This window comes from Anoplopoma fimbria, chromosome 17 (assembly GCF_027596085.1).
Source record: "Anoplopoma fimbria isolate UVic2021 breed Golden Eagle Sablefish chromosome 17, Afim_UVic_2022, whole genome shotgun sequence".
NCBI lineage: Eukaryota > Metazoa > Chordata > Actinopteri > Perciformes > Anoplopomatidae > Anoplopoma > Anoplopoma fimbria.
Window position 1 is genome coordinate 22397275 of NC_072465.1, and position 22449 is coordinate 22419723.

The 22449-nt window shown below is 38.4% G+C and overlaps 4 protein-coding genes across 7 annotated transcripts; 2 read left to right on the forward strand and 2 right to left on the reverse strand.

The window, feature by feature from the left end:
* Nucleotides 1-641: 641 nt before the first annotated feature.
* sycp1 (synaptonemal complex protein 1) lies at nucleotides 642-8401 on the forward strand. Its single transcript, XM_054617734.1, has 35 exons — nucleotides 642-770; nucleotides 1208-1283; nucleotides 1360-1403; nucleotides 1509-1673; nucleotides 1821-1888; nucleotides 2002-2075; nucleotides 2188-2246; nucleotides 2375-2441; nucleotides 2585-2658; nucleotides 2740-2848; nucleotides 3423-3517; nucleotides 3605-3789; nucleotides 3882-3949; nucleotides 4029-4090; nucleotides 4210-4326; nucleotides 4439-4543; nucleotides 4694-4797; nucleotides 4901-5018; nucleotides 5139-5209; nucleotides 5293-5374; nucleotides 5479-5541; nucleotides 5620-5682; nucleotides 5768-5830; nucleotides 5929-6045; nucleotides 6125-6235; nucleotides 6346-6438; nucleotides 6526-6600; nucleotides 6697-6783; nucleotides 6866-7016; nucleotides 7416-7417; nucleotides 7493-7546; nucleotides 7699-7770; nucleotides 7860-7967; nucleotides 8106-8171; nucleotides 8261-8401. Exons 1-35 carry the CDS (start codon nucleotides 642-644, stop codon nucleotides 8399-8401), a joined length of 3138 nt encoding a protein of 1045 aa, XP_054473709.1.
* A 212-nt stretch (nucleotides 8402-8613) lies between these two features.
* si:ch211-105j21.9 (sialomucin core protein 24-like) lies at nucleotides 8614-10395 on the reverse strand. 4 transcript variants are annotated; one of them, XM_054617496.1, is made up of 4 exons: nucleotides 10303-10395; nucleotides 9509-9989; nucleotides 9249-9401; nucleotides 8614-9164 (listed from the first exon to the last, which is right to left on the reverse strand). In XM_054617496.1, the coding sequence occupies exons 2-4, from the start codon at nucleotides 9981-9983 to the stop codon at nucleotides 9034-9036; spliced, it is 759 nt and encodes a 252-aa protein (XP_054473471.1). In that variant the 5' UTR covers nucleotides 9984-9989; nucleotides 10303-10395; the 3' UTR covers nucleotides 8614-9033. The 4 variants fall into 4 exon arrangements, with proteins under 4 accessions (XP_054473471.1, XP_054473472.1, XP_054473476.1 ...); XM_054617497.1 differs by having other exon boundaries at nucleotides 9509-9994; XM_054617501.1 differs by having other exon boundaries at nucleotides 8970-9164; nucleotides 9249-9380; nucleotides 10303-10381.
* A 398-nt stretch (nucleotides 10396-10793) lies between these two features.
* On the reverse strand, nucleotides 10794-19082 carry slc5a8l (solute carrier family 5 member 8, like). The gene is made up of 15 exons (XM_054616750.1): nucleotides 18317-19082; nucleotides 17876-17941; nucleotides 17584-17635; nucleotides 17184-17251; nucleotides 16723-16877; nucleotides 16251-16391; nucleotides 16032-16161; nucleotides 15817-15905; nucleotides 15405-15517; nucleotides 13603-13670; nucleotides 13410-13496; nucleotides 12797-12990; nucleotides 12016-12125; nucleotides 11799-11884; nucleotides 10794-11688 (listed from the first exon to the last, which is right to left on the reverse strand). Exons 1-15 carry the CDS (start codon nucleotides 18668-18670, stop codon nucleotides 11575-11577), a joined length of 1827 nt encoding a protein of 608 aa, XP_054472725.1. The 5' UTR covers nucleotides 18671-19082; the 3' UTR covers nucleotides 10794-11574.
* A 1796-nt stretch (nucleotides 19083-20878) lies between these two features.
* Nucleotides 20879-21612, forward strand: tshba (thyroid stimulating hormone subunit beta a). Its single transcript, XM_054617344.1, has 2 exons — nucleotides 20879-21040; nucleotides 21334-21612. Exons 1-2 carry the CDS (start codon nucleotides 20879-20881, stop codon nucleotides 21610-21612), a joined length of 441 nt encoding a protein of 146 aa, XP_054473319.1.
* The last annotated feature ends 837 nt before the right edge of the window (nucleotides 21613-22449 follow it).

The window sequence follows — 22449 nt, forward strand, 5'->3', positions numbered from 1 at the left end:
TACATGATATAAACTGTAACGTTACTTTATGTTACATGATATAAACTGTTACTTTATGTCACATGATATAAACTGTAACGTTACTTTATGTTACATGATATAAACTGTAACGTTACTTTATGTTACATGATATAAACTGTAACGTTACTTTATGTTACATGATATAAACTGTAACGTTACTTTATGTTACATGATATAAACTGTAACGTTACTTTATGTTACATGATATAAACTGTAACGTTACTTTATGTTACATGATATAAACTGTAACGTTACTTTATGTTACATGATATAAACTGTAACGTTACTTTATGTTACATGATATAAAAACTGTAACATTACTTTATGTTACATGATATAAACTGTAACGTTACTTTATGTTACATGATATAAACTGCAACGTTACTTTATGTTACATGATATAAACTGTAACGTTACTTTATGTTACATGATATAAACTGTAACGTTACTTTATGTTACATGATATAAACTGTAACGTTACTTTATGTTACATGATATAAACTGTAACGTTACTTTATGTTACATGATATAAACTGCAACGTTACTTTATGTTACATGATATAAACTGTAACGTTACTTTATGTTACATGATATAAACTGTATCCATTGCTCATTTCAGGATGGAGAGAGACCGGGGATTTAGCTTCAAACTGGTGGTTCCGTCCAGGGGGAATAACGGACAGGTATCAGCCGTTCGACCTCAGGAGGTTGTTGAGACCTGTGCTGACTTCATGAATGCATTGCAGCAGGTATTGAACCAATAGTTAACCACCAGGAAACATTAATGAATAACACCAAGGTAAAACACTAATGCCAGCTCAGCACTGACACAGTAATGCAAAAATATATTTTAAATTAGCATCCACTCAGAAATCCTTTAAAAATAGTTATTTAATACATATTAAATAAAATATAAGTGTAAGTTCATAAACTGAATTCAATGCAACAATGCAATCTTCAGTGTTGACAGAAATCAGACACTGATGGCACAGCGCTGTGTATTACATATTTTTTACAACCAAAAATGCTTTGCGCTGGTTAGGGGGTTACTTGGCTGAATATATATTTCACAGGAGGGTACATCACTGAAAAAAGGGTGAGACCCACTGCAGTAATGAATAAAGGCAGTAATCATTCATACAGAATACAGATGGTGACTAAGCATAAATGCTGTTTCCCCCCCTAGGGTAACAGTGAAGGATTTGAAAAAGAGACAAGCATGCCTTTCCCAAATACAAGTGTGGTTGCACCGACTAGAACAGGTATTTCCTATTTGACAGCGAGTTGGCAAGTATCACAAAACCGTATAATAACTTCATTATTGTCTCTCCTCTGAAGAACTCCCCAGGATGAAAGCTGTGCCACCGATGGAAAAAGGCGATGTAATCTTTTTATTATTCAAATATGTGAAGCATGAATCGGATAGATTTGGTGTTTATTTCAAAAGCATGTCAATTTAACCTCCCATTATTGTTAATATTCCCCAGAATAATTGCACTCCTGGGCAGCTGTATTCCAAGCTGTTTGATGAAGTTGAGAAAATAAAGTGTTGGAAGGTTAAAGTAGACTCTGACACTGTGCAAAAGGAAAGGAAGCTCCAAGAAAACAAAAGAACAATTGAAACTCAGCGCAAAGCCATTCAGGAATTGCAGGTATGTGTCTCATCTGTTATTTTCTCTCTCTAACCACATATTCATTTATTTTTTTAATCAAAGGATTACTGATAAAAGAGGAACTGCATACTATAACACCCTTTGATACCTATAGTGGTGTGTATTATGTCTGTTCTGTCTTTGTAGTTTGGAAATGAAAGTCTCAGCGTGAAGCTGGAGGAACAGATCAGTGAAAATGAGGATTTGAGGAACAAGTAGGGGTTTTGTTTGAAAATGTTCTAAGACTAAACATGCTCTGTAAAAGCCCAATAAACATGATAATCTAATTCGTAAAATTATATATATTTTTTACAAATTTTAAATACAGAAACAACGGCACAAGGAACTTGTGTAATATACTCAAAGATACTTTTCAGCGGTCAGCTGAGAAAATGCATTTATGTAAGTAAAAGTGCTTCACATTTTTTTGTGTCTTAACCAGTAAAATTATTAAAGTGTTTAAAATAAGGACACATTGCTGCATATTTTATATAAAAATCTTTACATTTTCTAGTTGAATCCGAAAGAGAAGAAACACATCACCTCTTTATGGAAAATAGTAGTACTATTCAGGTAAAACACCTCTAAATCTATATTACAATGAAGTTATTTTTTAATGAAGATAATTTGTTAGAAAGGAGTCAGTTAAACAGTTTGATTTAAGGTTTGATGATAAGTTTACATGTAACTTTTTTCCGTAGAAACTGACTGCAGCATTTGAAAGCCTTCGTTCTCAAACAGAAGCTGATCAACAAGAGATGAAGAAAGGTTTCTTCTCATGATCCTTTCACCTCAGGATATTTGAATCTGTCAGAAATAAATAAATTAAAGGACATAAAAAGAAGTATTGACTGATTAACAAGCCAGATAATGTGTCCACAAGCAATAAATAACCATTTTATATTTTCCAGTCAAAGAGGCCTTGCTGCAATTTGAAGATCTAAAAGAGAAATATCATCAAGAATATAACATGAAAGAAAAAGAGGTAAGTCAAATAAAAGTATTTTCAGATCAGTTTATTTGGGAACTTTTGAAACAAAACAAGGATGTTCACTCACATTCACAGGTTGCAGATCTTCAAACTAAAATTAAGGATAAGGAAAATGAACTTCAAAAACTCCTGCTTGACCTCCTTGAAACCCAGAAGCACTGCACACAACTACAAGAGACAACAAGTAAGAACATGATTAGATTTCAAGATTAGGTGATCATAACTGTTTGATTTTAGATTCAGAGTTTTGTAAAAGTAAGTGTTGCTAAAGTTTGTTTCGTGAACATTGTTTTGTTTACCAAAACAATGTTTCCTGTTCAACAGCTTTCAATGTTTTGTCAGCAACGTTTTGAATAACATTCCCAGCAGCTGTAATAAGGAGAATTAAAATGCTCAAAGATGAATAAGGTTTAATTAAAGATAATAATAGTTGGTAAGCAATATGATTGAATGAAGGTAACAGTGAGAAACCATATCAAGGTTCTCGAGGTTTTGTCTTAAACGTTACAGAAGCTTTGACTGTGACATCAACAAACGAATACCTGAACTATTACTAATTTGTTATAATAGTTCTTATGTCTTTTATGTCTGTATTTCGGGATAACTGCTTATTAAAATGACACATAAAGGGGAAAAAGTAGGCCTTACTATAAAACTATAACATATTTGTTAGTATGAGTACACTAGTACACTTATTTGAAGGATCACTAGAGAAGGATACCAAAGATGTTATCATTAAATAACTACTGACTTTACAGATTACCAACGTGAACTTCTAAAAAGCTCAAAAAACGAACAAGAATCCCTTCTCCAAAGACTTAACGCTGCAGAGCAGCACTGTAGAGAAACTGAGGTGAGTGTGTTGAGATTCTTTTCATTTTCATTGAAACATGATTGTTTCATGTATTATCTGCTTTGATAAAAGAGTCCTATCCCTCAGGAAAATCGTGAAGCTATTGCTGCAATGCTGGCCCAAAGCAAAGAAGAATATGGAGAGATGATTCAAAACAAAGACTTGACCTTGCAGGAGCTCACTAGAATTAAAAATCAGCAAGCAGAGAAGCTGGAGGAGACTCAGACTAGCATTACGGAGCTGCAGAATTCACTAGCCTTAGAGATACAGAGGTATAAACAGCTCATGTAAATTCAGAGCATTTTTTGGACCAAATGCAGTTTTCCCTCATACCATTTTGTTCCTGTTTTGACCCATTTTAAAGGAGCAAGGAACTTGAGGATAATCTTATTGCAAACAACAAAGAACTTGAAAGGAGAAACACACTTCTAGGTAAGCCTCACTGAGTGAAATATGTAGATATTATTATTTGATGCTCTTTCAAGCTAAAATAAGACGTTTTACTCAACAGAAGAGAGCATGGAGCAGAGTGCAGAGAAAGATGGGCAGATCAAAACCCTTGAAGATGAACTGGTAGGGTGGATCTTAATTTTCTAGAAGAGTGCATTCTTTGTTTCTCAACCAGTCATCATAGTTCGAACACTACAGATAAGAACTTCAAGACACTCATAGTATGCTTATGTTGTTCCTAGGATGAAAAATCTAAATCTGTTGAGTCCATGAAGGGTAAGATTGAAATCACTGAACTCAGAGTGGAGGAACTTACAGCTGAGCTGTCGAGGAAAACTGAAGAAGTCCAGCTATTTAAGGTGATACAAATAAATACCTCTATCTATAGACAAATAAAGAAAGCTTTTTTTATACCATAGTCTAAAACAGATGCAGAAATGTTAGACCTGTATAAATTGTTTGTTAACACAGAACGAAGCAGAGATTGAGAAAAAAGAAAAGGAACTACTGAAGAAGACTTGTGAAGCTGCTGAAAACGCACAAGAGGATTTAAAGGAGAAGGCTGCAGTGACACAGGTTTTTACATGGTTTACTTCTCATCATCTCTTACCCACAGTTCAGATCTATTTTTGGAAAATATTTTTTATAATGGAAAAATATTCAGTGAAATTGTGTATATACACACTAATATGGCTTCACCACATTATGCTTATTTTATATTCTCAGATCAAAGTGCAAGAGCTGGAGGGACAATTGACTAGTGAATTAAAGAAGAATAAAGAACAAACCGTTCAGATGGAGCAACTGGGGAAAGACTTCACACAGCATAAGTGAGTTCTTACAGCCAGCCAATTCTGAATATTAGCATATAAAATATTATATTGAACTGCAGTAATCTTAATGTATAATGTTTAATTCATGTATTTCTTTAAGAGTAAAGTACCAAAAGCTATTATCCACCTTTAACGAGCTGCAGTGTGAGAAGACAGCCATTCAACAGCAGTTTGAGAGTCGATCTTCTAATGTGAAAGCTATTGAGGCAAACATGAAGGTCTGAATTATCCATTCAAATGTGATCATTTTCTTATGTACATTAGCTGTCTCCGTTTTTGTTTTTTATTTCCGACTATCATATGAATGCCACATGCTGAAAGCTGTTTTGACCGATCAGGTGAGTAAGGAGAAGGTTGTGAAGTTCACAAGTGAAATTCAAAGACTGGAAGAAGAAAACCAATGTTTACGGTGAGTTTTGCACTTTAGAGACATTAAGAGGTTTGACGTTGTGTAGTTTTCAAGGTTAATATTTTTATATTTTCATTAAATAGAGAGGAAGTGAACTCCATTAATACCAAAAGCCATGGGACATATCAGGAAACAGAGGCTTTGCAGAAGAAAATTGAAGAACATGTAAGTATGCCAACTAAACCATTTCTCAACAGTAACACAAGGCCTCATAATGGTGCCTGTTCTGAAAGTGTGGAATGATGATTTCTCTGTGATTTTGTGTATAGTGTGAACATCTACAGCAGGAAATTACAGAAAGAGAAAATCGGATCAAATCTGTGGAAACAAAGGTTATTGAAAAACTGAAATGTGAAATGCTAATATTGTTGATAATTTTGTGGAAATAACAATAAATTGTTTGTTTTTAGCTGTGCAATCTCAGAAAAAAATTTGAAATCAAATTTAAAGCCCAAGAGGGATACCAGAAAGAGGTTTGTGACTGTAAAGCTGTAGATTGGCGGTACACGGAATGGTGTTGTTATATATTCTGTTAACAGTGAAATTATATATTTTCAGAATAAAATGCTTAAGAAACAAATAGCAAAGGAGAATGCAAAATCCAGTCAACTTGAAATTGTGGTATGTTTTTTTTTTCTTCTAGTATGTAATATTCATATAAAACATGTGAAATAATAAGTATAGCCCTGTATGATGTAGATGGTTGTCTTTGTCTTCAGATAAGCAGTCTTCAGGAGAAATCCCAGAACCTTAATAGACTGAATGAAGAAGACCATCAGAAAATGCTCTTGGATCTTGAGTCCAAATCATCCTTTACAGCAGAGCTTGAGAATGAGGTTACTTGTGTGATATGTTGTTAACCACATTTTAAGTTCCTCATAATAACATTTTTTAATAAAAACACCTTTCTTACAGCTACAAAAACTCAGATTAACAGCATCAGAGGCCATCAAGAACAAGGAAGACATAGAACTCAAGTGTCAACACAAGATAGCAGATATGGTCGCACTTATGGAGAAACATAAGGTAAGGTCATTATGAAGTTAATGTTGTGCCGTCTGAAGATTGTCTTTTCTAGCATTACTGTCAATCCAAATACATGTTGCATTGGAAGGAACTTGACTTTTTTTTTATAGAGCCAGTATGACCGGATGGTTGAAGAAAAGGACGCAGAGCTTGATGAGAAAAAGAGGAAAGAGATGGAAGCTGTTGCCTCAAGGAAATCTCTGGTATGTTGCTGAAAAATAATAAATTAATGTTTATTTACATATAAAACAATCAATAAATTATAAGGAAAACTAAATTCTGAAAATCAGGAGTTGGACCTCACCAAGCAGAAGGCTGATATTGATCAGCTGAAGCAACAGCTGAAGACAGAAATAACAGAGAAGGTATGACCCAGTTTGAATCAGTTTCACTGAAACAGGTTGTACTTAACTTTTTGAGCGACAGTTCATTCATGGAGAAACACTTTTCATTGCTATTAGGAAAACCTGCAGAAGGAGCTGACTGACTTGAAGAAGGTAATATCATCAATAAAAAACAGTCAGCTGTCAGAAGCAAGAAAAAAGCAGGTACAACATCTAACAGGCAGCCACTGATGACGTGGTTTGTCATCACATGTACTTAACCAAGAATGAATCCTTTCATTTCCAGTCACCTGCCTCAGACTATAAACAAGGGAGATGTTCGAAGACCCCAAAAGACAGCTCTTCAAAAAGACACCAGTTTGACTTCTCCAAGGCTAAGAAAACTCCCTCCTACAGCAAAGATGATGGAAGAACTGCAATTAAGAAGAAAGCTGTGAGTTTAATCCACCAAAAGTTTTAGACTGTCTTATTTCAGGCACATTCTTACATTTTGAGGAGAGTTGGAAATCAAATCTTCATATTGACTTAACTTATGTTGCATTCTTGTGTAATTGTTGCCGACAGTTTAATTCATTTTCATGTTCAAGACAGGTTGAGTAAAAATACTGTTGGCATTGTGTATTAACTCACCTGTTAGTCCCATTAGACCGTCTTCCCATGAAAGAGGCCAACCTATAACCATTAAACAGCATTTGCCCTTTTCACACAGACATACTGGTCGTTATTTACCTAAACTGAGTGGAGATAAACAATGGAAGGTGTTTGGTGTGTATGCATGTGAATGCAAAAGCTGTGTATTTATATGTGCATTCATGTGTCGGGGGATTTGTCACTAGAGGTTATTACTGAGTGGTAGCCCATTGCCAATAAATAAATCAAACTATATTAACATTTTATGTCTTCTGTGGTTAAGCAATCTGACACTGAATCCATAAGAACATCGTGTGGAACAACCCCAAAGACCAAGGTAACAACAATTTATTCTGTTTATTCATTAATTGTTAACTTGATATGATGATAAAGACCAGCATAACTTAAAAGTTAAGTCTATGTGGATGTAACCACTATTGTAGCATTCATAATCATAAAACACAGACTGACACTGACTTTGTATCTAAGGAAATTCACAATGAAGACCTGAAAACCCAGAGATGTAATACAAATGGAGTTGGCGGAACATCAAAGATCAAAGTAATATCCTATATTTTTCTGACATTTTCCAAAATGCATAAAAATATGAATGACTTTCGCTGACATTTCCTATTTGTATTCCATTACAGTCGTACAGAATAAGGACTCCTCCTTCTGCTGAAAAGGCAGCACACTGGGGGAAGAGCACCATAGAGCTTGAACCCAAGTCTGACAGCTCCGACCAAAATGATCTCTTGGTGAGTTTTTTTTTTCTTTTTTTGCTATGGTTTGTTTGTCAGAAGAATACATTGTCCTTGTTTGTGTGTAGGGCTTTTGATCATTTGTGCAACATTGCCAGTAGAGCTTATTTGGCCTTCTCTTTCTCTTCTTGTCAGACATTTGCAAGTGCACCTGTACCCAATTTCTCTGCTCCACAGTGCAAACTTAACATCTTCAAGAAGGTAACATGCTTATTTATTGTATACATGGACGAAGAATAAATAATCCCTGGTAGTTTATATTTAAAAGAATTGGATCAACATTTTTTCAGATTCAGAGCCCTGTCGCTCATAAATCACCAGGGAACTCCTTGAAGTTAGCTGCAATGAAGAGAATGAGAGATGCTGGTTGGACGGCTGTTACTGGCTGTGACAAAAAAAAGAGGACGACCAATGAGAAGATCTTTGCTTAAATAGCGCTGTTAAAGGTCAGATAAGCAGTTATCATAATAGACAGGTTCAGATGTTCAATTTCCAACTTTGTTAACGTACATATACAGCACTGTTAGGGATCAAATAGACAGTATTAATGATAATAACATGCCAATTTATTTCTTAACATGCATAGAAAGTATAGTTATGGATCGGTTCAACTGTATTGTTACCAACAGAAACAGTTAGGTGTTCATATTCCAACGTTTTTAGCAAGTTTTTGTTGGGTTTGGAGGAGATTTAAGTGACTGCAGAGTTTTTTGTAGCGCTGTCGTATTGTATGACTTATCTTTACTGGTGTTCACATGCAATGAAATTACTTCTGCACAAGTTTATATTGTTGGTGTCGGAAATGGTTTATTTATGTATTACTAACTTAATATATTAACATTTTAAAATATTGACAGTAAATTAAGTAAAATAAATGTTCAAATCGATCAGCGTTGTCCTTGTTTGAATGTTCTGCCCATCGGTATGTTCCCTTCCTCTCTGCCGTCAGCCTCTCATGAAGAATTTATATTTCACAGTAATTAAATGTCTTGAAATTGTATTAATTAGTGGAAGAGAAGAAGCTCCGAAGGTGACACCTCAAACTTTGGGAACTCCCGTCTCCTTATTGAAAGAACTGGAGACGAAATTGAGATTGGTCTGCTTGGATTGTTGGCACGTTGTCGTATATTGGATGGCCATCATAAAGTCCTCCAGAAATGACAAGTGTGTCATCGTCTGCCACAAAATCACCTGCTGAAAATGAAATAGGAATTTTTTAATTATTAAAGATAGACAAAATAGTATGTACTGATTGTATGATGAAGGGGAAGTCCTTACCCATGTCACCAGTGTTGTTTAGAGGCTGATGCATGTATTGGATTTTATGTTTGCATTTTTGAAACATGAACACAACCACTGCCAGGGCAAACACTCCAAGTACAACGCTGAAGACAATAGTCATATTTTTTTCTGAAATGTTTAGTACCAAACCTTGTAACATAGGAAAGAAATGAACAAATTAAAGTCATTCACGTGAGTTAAACATCAACTAACATTGCGTAAATAAATCATTAATAAAACTGAAGCCTGATGCTTACCTTGTGCGGTTTTGTTAACTGGATCTAAGGTTGTCTTGACAGTGAGAGATGAATTTACAGTTGTGATTACTGTCGTATCTGCTGTACTTATGTAACCTGCTGTGACCTGCGTCTTTGAGGTTGTCAGTGCAGTAGACGTAGGAGTGCCAGGTGTTTTTGTTAGAGGAGTCATGTTGGTTGTTGACTGAGAAGTCTGGAGATGACTTGTGCTCTCAGATGTAGCTGCTGTAGTTTGGGTGAAGGTGTCATTGTTCCCGGTCGTGCTGGTAAATGGAGTCGTGTTCTCCGTGGAGCTTGAGATAACAGTTCCATGTCCAGTAGAGTTAGTAGAAGATAACATTGTAGGTGTGTGTGTCATGTTTAAATCAGGGGTTGTTATTGTTGGTGTCAAATTCTTCCCCTGTGTTTGTGCCGCAGCGAAAGGAATGACCAGAAGGTAACAAGCCAGGGTAGCAAAGATGGCTTCCATGGCCATTTAGTTCTGTACTGGGAAACAAAACAACGGCTGAAAAACACTTGAAAACACTGTTACATTTATGTTTTCCTCATCTTAGTAACACTCAGCTGAAACCTAACATCTCTGTAGTGAAAACAATACCCGAAACATTGCGTATGACCTTTCACTAGCAGGTCATATGCGTCACATGAACAGATCTGTTGCAGGAAATAACTTCAGACACACAACTTTCATCTTTTGTAGTTACGTCAATGGAAAGATTCCTCATCTCCCTCTCATGTAAGAGCTTGACTACGTCCAAACTTTGATCAAGAAGTAAATGGCAGATCTGGCTCACCTTCTTTTGTTCGTATCACTGAAAACAGAAACTCAGCTCACTTCCTTGGCAGCGAGTCTGCCTCCATGTCACTGCCGACTCTTCACTTCCTATGAACCTGCAACCGCGAGTGTTGATTTGCTGGCAGAGTGGCAGGTGAAAGTGGGCAGGTCACTTCTTTGAAAACTTCCTCTATTGTATGTTGCCAAGGAGACAAAAGGACACGGCTATTACCCAGACCAAAGCTCACTCCCTCTCTATCGCTCTCCCTCCCCCCTTTCTTGTTCAAATAGATTTTACAGCCCTGACTGGAAGAGAAACGGCATTGCCAAAGCATTAACTACACTGTAAATGTATTTACTGGCATCACTGTCTTGTATTCCCTCTCACAAACATACAAAGGTCATACTTCACCCGCTGGAGTTCTCTGTGCTGAATGTGTTTGTACTTGTGTACGTGTGTATTCAGACAACATGGTTGAACTTTGTACAAAATGTTTATTAACAGGTACATGTTGTGACTAATTTATACAGGTAGTTCATAAAGAGTGCACCATTTCCAGATATATAAACAACTAGCCACTAAAGAAATACTCAAACACAAATGGCCATTGTTCTTTCATTACAGTATTGCCATCACATATGTTGTAAAATTGTCAGACAGTATTGTGTTGTGCCTGTCATGTAATAAAGGAGGACAATGTTCAGAATATAAAGCTAGCAGCCGCTAACGGGGAGAACAATTGAACAAAGGGCAATAATAGTCAAGTTGCAACATTGCTGCTAAATAGGAAATGGGAGCAGCTCAGTTACAGTGTGATAAAAGAGCCTTGTGTTATCCCTTTTCCCTATTGTTCTGACGAATACCACAATAGTTAAACGTCTTCGGTTTCATTAAAGGATTTCCACCTCATGTTCCAGAACATTCTTCTGTATATTTCTTGTTTTTTTCTGTTGTTTAAGCACCCTCAGTATGGTTGCAACATAAATAGGCAAGCTTCTGTTTTAGTTATGCCAAGCTTTACCACTTGTTGTAAAGCTCTTTTGTTAATTTAAAATCTAAATAGATTTTCTGTTTTGATTTAAGCAGCATGTTTAAAACACATCATATATATATATATTCAACATGAAAAAGGCATATACCAATACTGGAGATACAATTGTTTGTTTTTGGAAATGAAATGAACCACGGGGACGTAGCAGCAGAACAACTGTGACTTGGCATCTGTATGTTCATAAAAACAATGGCATTTAAATTTCTCAACAAAGAAAAAAACGTATGCATATGTCGGCGTTACAGTTTGGTGGCCTTTTCAGCATCTTTACACATCGGGTCAAAGTCTTTGATTGTTGAGTCGTCAGCTTTCATATGGAAGTCTGTTGCTGCCTTTTCTGTGACGTTTGATGCCTGCAGTGGGTCAAGAACAAACTATTAATAACATGACAAAATCGTTATATCTATATGTCATATATCCTTACTTTGCTACAAATGATCTAACAAAAGGGTCCGTCTCCTACCTCTGATTTACTACAGCAACTGAAGCAGATCAGGTCACTCATCTTCACAAACAGATCAGGGTTCATTTCTTCTTGTTTGCATCCCCCTGAAAAGAAACAGAGACATATTCTCATAACTCTTTTATTAAAGATTTAGATTATAATATTACATCTGTAGATCATACCAGCATTAATGTGTGTCTACCGTGGTAGTAGAAGTCAGAATATAATGACTCACCTGTGATCATGCTCACCAGCAGGCCAGACACCATTGTGATCAGAGTACCAAACAAGGCGAAGTAGAGGTAGGACAGAGAGTACCAGGAGTCTGCCAGAGGCGGCCTCACACTGACACACAAAGAAAAGAACTTTAGTAATCATCCTCCACGTTACACCAACATGATCGCCACTTCTTTCTGATGATATACTGGATGAAGTTAGGCTGCATATTCAGTTTACAATGATATCAAACAGAGAAAAGCAGCAAATCATCACATATTGAGCCTGGAACCAGAGAATATATGGCATTTTTGCTTATTAAAAAAAAAATACCTGAGGAATTAATTTGCTTATTAAAACATTTGCAGATTCATTTTCTGTCAATTGACTAATTAATTACTATAATCAACCAATTTTTGAAGTTCAGGTTTACATGTCCAGCTAGACCAAGCGTCTTTTGATCCTCTCTCTGTGGAAATGGAGTGCATTTAAAGCCTATACAAAAATCTATTGCTGAAATGTAGTCCAGAAAAGCAGTTGGGTGCAGCAGATTTGATTTAGTTTAATTAGGTTTATGGATATAGTAATGTATCATTGGAGCATTTATATGGTGTGAGAGCAGTTTTACCTCGGTGACAGCAAAATCTATTCATTTTTACTTTAAAAGTTTATTAAGTTTCTACATTTCCGGATGAATCGACTTATAGAATGAAGTCTTTTTTTCCCTTTGTGTTCATTTCTATGACCATATAATGTGTTTGACAGCATATGGACCTTTTGTTAGATGTGAAATGACTCACTCAATCTGTGAGGTCACAGTCACTGCACTGGTCCACGGAGCTGGCGTTGTGTAGTTTTCTCCCATAGTGCTGTTGCAGCCCGCGATGCTGACTGGGAGAGGATTTGTCTTTTCAAATGTTGGTGGGAAAATCTGGGCTCCAATCCCCACCCACAGAGTCAACACCAGACCAAGGATCAAACCCACTAGTCCTCCCTGCAAAGTAAATATGACTGCTGGCAAATACTTCCTGGATGTGTCACACTTGTTTTCTTGGTGAGAGCTCTTTGTCTGAGGCTGTAGCCAGGGGCGCCGCTAGGGATTTTGGGCCCCATGAAAAGAATCTTTACAGGGCCCCCAACACAGCGGCAAAATTTTTGGGCCCTGCAGGGGTTGATGCTTCCAAAACAAATAAAGGAATTGTTACCAGGACATGGAAAATAAAACATGTGTGATTATATGTTAGTTAATAACTTAGTGTCATTATTTTTTCTGTATTATAATTTCATCATCATTAGGGGCCTCTCTGGGCCCCCTCCATCATGGGCCCCTAGAATCCGTCTCCTTTACCCCCCTTTTCGGTGCCCCTGGCTGTAGCCGTGCAAGTGAATGTTCCACAAGGAGACAGTACTTACTGTTGAATTGGATGTGCGGAATAGCATGCCTAATAGATACAGACCGAGAAGAGGCCCGCTGATCATCCCAAATATGGACAGAGCTGCCTGAAAACAGAAAACTTATCAGGAGGCTTGTAGTTCTTAATATTCACCTCTGGGTGGTGCTGTAGAGCAATAACTGAATGCCTTTCTATCGGTGAATGGTGATTACCTGCAACACGCTTTCCATCAGTGAAGCAATTCCAGCCATCCCGATACACAGGGCACCAAAGAATACACCTGGGGGGGGGGGAGTTCAAATCAACTTATTGAACAACAGAAAGGCTTTAGTCACAAACAGCTTGCAGAATCAAATGTTCTTTGGTGCAAATGATATGGCAGGTTAGCTTAACGTTTTCTTAAGGTCCCACATATATTAAATGTCCTCATGTGAACTATTTAGTGAAAGATGTAACACAGGTCTGAATTTTGAGTATTACAGTAGTGCTTTTTGTGCTCAATGTATTTAAAAAAGACATCTTGTCTTACTCTTCCAAGGAATCTGCAAGTCTTGAAAAGTCTTTAAAAAGCCCTACAAAAGTCCTAAATATTTTAATAGGCAGCGATCATAGTTATAAAATATTTTTGTATCCGATTGCCGGCTGTTGATAGCTGTTAACATACATAAACTAAAAGTTGACTATACTATAGACTATAACAGTTTGTACAGCAGCCTTCTAAACCATTTCTCTTGGCGCCCTGTTCTCTTTATACTCTTTCTCAATTGAAAATAACCTCTACACAAAGGTTTTCTGCAGATGATGTTTTGTCACAGCTCTTTTACAGTGAAAGTGACGTGGAGGAGGAAGTGTCTGAGGCTGAGGACGATGTTGAAGAGGACGCTGATTCGAGGATCCACCTCCGGTGAGAATAAGACCGTTGGTGTTGACCGTCCTGTTGTCTTTATACCACCAGCAGATTCTGTTCTCTATTAGTGTCCAAAAGTTGACATGTTTTCTTCCAAAAATGGAGAATAGTCCTGTCCCTCTCCCCACTTGAACTGAATGGGGACAGATGGAAAGGCTTTGATGTGAAAGCCCACAGTGGGTCGCTCATTTTGCGGCAGGATCGTCAAAGTCAAATGCTGACACTGGTAGGGACAATATTTCCAGCCACCATGTCTCCTTAGACTTTCCATGTTTTTGTCCTGCGTCATACGCTTTGTGACAAACTCGCAGAAACTCAGCATGTATGGGACAAGCGGGTCCAGCAATGACCCTTTCTTCACAATCCAAGCCGCCGCGTGGATGAATATCTGGTTGTACTTCAACCGTTTTCTTCCCCTCCCCCTGGCCACATCATCCTCAATGTTCTTTTAATTACTTACTTCCAGAATTAGTTGTTAAAAAAAGATTGTTCTAATTACAAAGCGACTATTTCTATTTCTAATTCTATTTAACACCTATTACTATTCTGTAATGAAATAGAACATTGTGATCTTGTTTGAATGGATAATGGAGCTACACCCTTGATCTTACCATCCCAAAATAACTTCTTAGAACCTACATGATCCTGCCTGTGCGGGTTTTTCTCAGTAAACTTAACTGTTGAAACTGTAGATTATTGTATTATTAACCACTGTTTGTACATTGAGCCCTGTGAAGTCTGCTCGTAGCAGCTTTTCAAACACTAGATAGCCTGGGCTTTCATGTAGCGTTAACTAGTTCTGATCATGTCGTAACTCGGGAGGGGAACTGGAAGCACTTTTTATTACCTCTAGAATATCAAGATAAGATAATCGTTATCTTGGTGTCTACTGGTTTCTTTCTTTCTTGGGCACACTGTGAGATGATTACGGTGGTATTTATGAACAGAATGTACAGTAAGGTCGTTAATCTATGACATATGGAAAGGTTTTAAGGAAGACGTTCTTCAGAACTCTCTTTTCTCAGTATTAGTTTGTCGCTCATAACTTTAAGTTTTTCTGATTCCTGCTCATTCTCGGGCGCCTGTGAAAGTGTTTTTTAAACTTACTCAGGCCCATGTTCATCCAGTACACCTGCTTCTCTGTCAGGTTTTTGAACAGTGGAAGAATAAAGTCTTCCACGGTGACGGCAACGAGGGCGTTAATGCTGGAAGACACCGTGCTGGAAACAAACAGTAAGCTATTAAGTCTTTGGACGGAACAGGAAGACTAATGCATTGGAATGGCAGATTATAGATTACAGATAAGATTAGTGTCAGGTAGCCTGCAGATGGTGGATGCAGATGGTGGATGCAGATGATGTGGACTTTTCACAAGAAGTAACATAATCCCAGGTATTGACAGCTCATTCTTTCCTTCCCATTGTTCATTATCTACAAGATCATTCCTTCCCTAGCGACACGTCATTTTTTTTATCTTGATTTCAAATAATATTATTTCCTTGTTTGTCTCAGGCCTCACCTCAGGGTACCACTGTATGCAGCGGCCACAAACAAGCCGGGGATTCCAGGGTAGTCTGCCAAAATATCCATCACAAGGTAGGGCAGCATCTGGTTTGCAAAATCAAGCCATTCTTAGTATTGACAACAATGCTTAGTTACACAACAAACAGAATGGGCCCATGTGATGATGATGACGATAATGATGAGTAAACAGACAATTGCAGCTACAGTCACCTGGTCATGGGTGCTTATATCACCGTTTGTAAGCGGGTCACAGTTCTTGTAAATGGAGAACATGGTGAGGCCAGAAAACACAGCCAGACTCACAGTCACCCACAAGCCGACCATGTTCACGTACAGAGACCTGAGAGACAAAAAGAGGACTTGTCAGTACACGGGCCGTGGCTCACAGCCAATAATGAACAGTTTGCACTGAAGGGCAGGAACGCTCACATCTTAGCATGTCTCAGGGTTTTGCAGGAGATGTAGCGTTGCACCTGGGACTGGTTGATCGAGTAGATAGACACCCACATGACGCTGCCACCGACTACGATGGTCCAGAAGGTATGTCGCTTCAGAGGATCTGGGTCAAAACTGAGAAGAGTCAACGACATGTAAATGTGTTGAATGTTCGGGGACGTCAACAGAACAAACGTCTGTCAGCGTGAGATGACAGTTTTGAGGCAATAAGCAGACAGAATAAATATTACATTTTCTAGATCACTTCCAGTGAATCTCTCTTCCTTTGTTTACTAGACGTTTACAAGAAACAATTGTTGCAAAGTTAAGCTGACTTGTTTTCATGTGGCTGCAAACTAATTGATCTGATTCAGGATCAGTTAGTTTCACCATCCACCTGGTAACATAATGATTTAATACAACAAACAACAAACACTGTCTGACACAACTCTGCCTGTGCACATACTCAAACGCCTCTAGTCGGCCTCCTTGGCGGGCGTCTTCCCAAATCTTCGTCAGGCCTCCCTGCAGAACAGCTCCTCTAGCTATGACCGCCACAAAACCTGACAGCATGATCACCATCTGCATCACGTCGGTCCAGATTACCGCTTTCAGACCGCCCTGAAACAAAGTCCATGTTAGAACCAGCATGTCATTTCTACTTTTGTAAAGTATTGCCAATTAAAAGCTAGATGAGGCTTGTGATGTGAAAATGTGTGCAATTATACATTATCATGCAGGAAAGAACTTGTGTTAGTTTCACAAGCAGATCAGAAAAGTTTTGTTTACCCTAAACCAAAATAAAGAACTGATATTTAAGTTTAAGATCATAATGAACAGTTTGAAATACACATACATTCATGCTTGGTCTTGAGGATCATTCATTCAAAACAATACATTACATTCTTTGAAATGCACAATACCAACCACAGTGCAGTAGAGGATGCAAACCGCTCCTGTAGCCACCAGCACTCCCCATAGATCAAGTCCTGTGACTGTGTAATCACAAAAAAAAGCTCCGTTAATATTTCAAAAAATAAACCTGTTGATAAATAATATTAACCCCAAGCAAAAGTCTCCATAATCTCTCTGAAATGGTGCATCTCAATCCATCTTTTTCTAACTTCGAACAAGCGATGAATTTTCACTTTATTAAAAAAAAACACATCTGGTCACCTCTTTTTCTGTCTTTAAGATTAACAGGAGAGAAAGACAACTCAGGACAGATTACATCAAAAATAAAACAAGTACCTCTGGAAGACTATAGCGTCATACAAAGTACTATTTATTCATATTTGTTGCCAGAACGGCCCTTGTATGGACTCACTTTGATTTAGTGCGAGAGCAGGAGCATAGATGACCAAACCGGTGTAGAGGGCCTGAGAACAGATGCCACCATTAGTTGATTGGGTGGAAACACAACAATCATGTGATTCATGTTAATCTTTGGTATCTAGAATCAGTTTCACATAAAGTCAAACCTGCCTGCTTATGTATTACCCCGGTACATTATACATGTTAATTATAGATGCTAGATCCATTCTTCATGGTTTTATACTTTTGTTTTTAATTATCTAAATACAAAAGGAAGTTGAATATTTAAATAATCTCTTGGTTACCGTCTGTATGATGTACATTGAGGTCCCAATTATCCGAATGGGCTGGCTGAAGCGCATCTCCAGGTACTAGGAATGAAAGGGGAAAACAGTCAGACATCTTTAAACTGTTTAACACACATTGGTTTAGTTTATTGATCCACATTAACAACATTTTGAGGGCGTTTGTTTCTTTGTTTATGTTTCTCTATTTTTAACTCAAACGCAGGCTCACCTTTTAGAGGAAATACTTTTACAGCTGTTGGATTCTGTACGGCCTTTTATTGCCATTAAACCATTATCACTTTTAATCTACGTTACTGGATGTATCATTAACCACATAAACTGGTAAAAGTCATGGACATCTGTGAGAGTTAATGTTTACATTCAAAGTTATTTGGTGCTGCACCTGTCGGCCAGTCTTTGCACCATAATAATCATGTACAGTCTGGGACATGTCCTCACCTCATAGGCGCTGGTGATCCCCAGCCTGTAGAAAAGCGGGACAAAGATCTCAGCAGTGACTGCAGACATGATGGCATAGGAGAAGCCGAAGATCCAGAAGGCAGCTCCAAACCTGTAGGCCTCAGTCGGTGTGCCAATCACTGTGATGCCAGACATGAAGCTGGCAGTGAGCGACATGGCCACTGGCACGGCTGTCATTTGCCGTCCACCCAGCAGGAACTCAGCGCTGCTGGTATCCTTACGGCCCCGAATGGCCTGGAAAAGGCCGATGCCCGCTGCCGCCAAAATTGTTCCGGCAAACACAACATAATCCCAGACAGAGAAAGTGGCCACTTGACCACCTGTTCCTGCCATGGTTAGCTCAGTTCACTCTGACCTGTCGTAAAGAATGTCTCTGTCTTACGCAATCTTGCTAATGTTTATGCTCTTCACTCTAATTATCCTGAAATTATCCCCAACTCCAGTTGTTCATATACCAACACCAAGTACAAAGATTAACACTAAAGGCTGAAAAATGCTTTTCAGTGCATTTCAGAATTTGTCAACTGTGAGACGTTTGTAAATCAGCTGTACTCATATTAAAAAAGTTTCCTTTCAAACCTTCAACCCAGGAAAAGCAAAATCCAAATAGTTCAGGGTTTTAGTCCAATCCAACTATCAACGAGTAGGGTCGCTCCGACTGTTGTGCAAGAATGAGACACTTCAACCACTGTTCATCTCCTGCAACTGGCCACAGTCTGATGTTTTCAGCTGACTATAAAGATTAGTTCACTGTAGTTAATAATCCATCAAGGACACACGGTACTGAAGTCAGCTGTAATTTCAGTGATTGTAAAAGATCCTGAGCTTTGTTTTGAGACGTTCTGTGGTCTCGATGTGTCCAATCTCATCCAAGTTACTCAGTATGAGTGTTGTGTCGTGAGGAATTTCAGGAGGAAGGGCAGGTTAAACCTTAATGTTTGTCACTTTGGGTCATGTGATTACCATTGATTTACATAGTCCACTATTATCTTTGATTATTATTCCAGTGATGCATAGGGAAGCATGTCATTTCAAACACAGAAACATGAAGATGTCAGGGGGTGAAAATGTAAGTAGGTGTTAAAACAGGGACATTAATGTCAGCACAATGGAAATGTTGCGTCATTACTTGTATTAGTAGTCTAATGAACAGAGATTTTATGGTTGATTTCCTTCAAGTCACTCTTGAAGAGAAAATCAGCTCCGGTCAAATCTGAGAAAGTTAATGTTAAATGGCACATAGTGTTAATGTTTGTGGAGGGGGGTAAGAGCTGGGGAGAAGCAATTAGCTGCTAAAATGAACAAAGGCTGAACTTACACTCACTCACTGTATTCTGATGTTCTTTGTAAGAATTGTTCCTTTTCATTAATATACTTGCACACTACTAGAGAATGACGACAATTCAAATTGAAATGCAAAAAAGAAAATCTGTCTCATGGATTTGTAAGATTTATAACACAATTTATAACACAATTTATAAGCACAGCACAGGAATGCCAAGAACAATGTGCTTGTAGGAGTCTTGTTGAATTATAAATAAAAAAGAGATTAAAAAGACATTAAAAACAACGGCATGCTTCACAATTATGACTTAATGTCTCGGAGAGACTTTGAATATCCTCGACAATCATTAAACAAAAGTAAAGATAAGGAAATCCCTGCAGTCCTGCATTGCTGACTAGTACTGATTTGCCATTGGAGTCTGTATCTGAAGAATGTGGTGTTTAGATATGAATGCTTAGGTCTACTTCAGTAGTTTTAAAATGACTTATTAGAAGAGCAGATTAGATAAACCTCCTCTGAATGTTTTCCAACCGTGTTGGACAGTTTGTGAACATTTTGTTCATCATGTTTTTCTAACTAACAATGCACAAAGCATCTTTGTGACATGCACATTCAAGAAGTGCTCTGAAGTGTTTTGTTGTTCAAGAAGTGCTTTTACTTCAGTTAATTTTTACCCAAATGAGAGACAGATTAGGTTTGTTTTGGAAGATGAAGTAAAACGATGGTTAAAATTTAAGCTCTTTAAAGAACATGCATTCTTCCATAATTAATTTAAGCTTTTATTCTTTTGCCACATCTATTGGACACTGCTCCAGACCTCTTTGGACAGAATCAGATACAGATTTGCGCGGGGCCTTTAAGCTGCTGCAGAATCCATTGCCTTCATTTCCTCGGTTGTTGCATGGACTTTGTCCACGAAGGAAATCATTAATTCATGTCATCCACATAATGGACTTCACTTTAATTTCTTCCTGTTCGTCACAGATAGAAGATAACTGCTAACTTGGATGCAGGTGGATCATAATGTGTTTGCATAAATACTGTTCAGCTGGGATGTCGTTCAGACTCACTGCACCATCAGGCCTGCAGGTGCCCACATCTCTTGAGCAGGTGACCTACACATGCAGAGGGGAACACATGATATTTAAGATACGAAACTGTTCATCCTCTCTGTTTTCTGGTTGTCAGTTTGTCCTTTTATCTTTCCTTCCCATTCAGATCCCAAGTTGATTGGGAAAAACGTAGCTTTGCTTAACATGGAGACTGCAGTGTTCACCTGCTGGCTCCTGTTTCTGCTGTTCAGCCCGGCTGTTCCCATGTGTTTCCCCACTGACTTCACCCTGTATGTGGAGAGGCCAGAGTGTGACTACTGTGTTGCCATCAACACCACCATCTGCATGGGATTCTGCTACTCAAGGGTACGTATGTCCTAGATTGTCATTTTTTTCCTTTAGATGGAAAAAAGAACCCTGGCAAACCGTCATACAGAAATATTAATTATGTTAAAGTTTATACCATGTTGTGTATGTTTATTATAAAGTTCACAGCTTTGTTTGACATTAGGTCAAGTCACATAAAAAAAAGAAATCACTATTTTTGGGTCCATTTCTTTCAATTTTCAGTTGAAAACAAGCCCTTAAATAGAGTTTTGTGTTCTCAAGTAATTAAAATGTATTAAGAGTTAATTCATGTGTTTGTGTCTGTTGAGCAGGACAGCAACGTGAGGGCTATAGTCGGCCCACGCTTCCTTATCCAGACCGGCTGTACCTATGACAAGGTGGAGTACCGCGCCGCGATACTGCCCGGCTGCCCCGTCGACTCCGACCCCGTCTTCAGCTACCCGGTGGCTCTCAGCTGCCACTGCGGTGCCTGCAGGACGGAGAGCGATGAGTGTGCTCACAGGGCCAGCATGGGCGGACCTAGGTGTACCAAACCGGTGAGACGTATCTACCCGTACCCTGGCCAGACCTCCTACATGACCCCCCTCTGATTCCTCCGTTGTTATTAGCTTCTTAAAATGGCCGAGCTGTAACTGCATGAACCATGAATGTTTTGAGAGGAGACGAAGGTCATCCCTCAGCTTGTTATGGACACACTGATATCCACATTGTCCGTACTCGTGCTTATCGTACGGCGGCATTATTTATCCTCCTGTACCCTCGTGTGTGTGTGTGTGTGTGTGTGTGTGTGTGTGTGTGTGTGTGTGTGTGTGTGTGTGTGTGTGTGACTGCCAGGCGTATTATGTTTACTCTGACAGGGATACTCTGAATTCAACACAATTAAAGCTGACATCTCTAAATAGCTCCCCGACTAAGCTGTGCTTGACTTAATCACATCCTGTGCCGAACTATACTTTAGCTTTCTGTTTACCAAACACACACACACACACAAGACCATGACGCTCCATGTTGTCATCCCAGGATGCTATATTAGGCTGAGCAGACACTCTGGGAGGCACATGACTGGTGACGCATCTCCTCTTATTAAATGGATTATCAGTGAGCCGGAATGATCCGCACAAACACACAGTAGAGTCACCAAACACCAGAATTACAGTGTGACTTAGTTAGCTGTTGTCTAATTTTATCTCATCCCAAGTAGAGCTTATATGTGTAGTTTCCCATTCTCAAAGGGCATCTGGGAAGACAGCTGGAGGTTATTAATAGCACAAACGTTCAAGGTCGGAGAATGTAGTGGATCTCGGTGACATTGCTCTCTCTTCACCTTATTTTACCGACATTCTGTCAGTGACTATCTACAGTCTATGTTAAAGTGTCTCTGTGTTGATAAACGAACAACTGTGTGAGGCTCAGACGGTTACTGTATG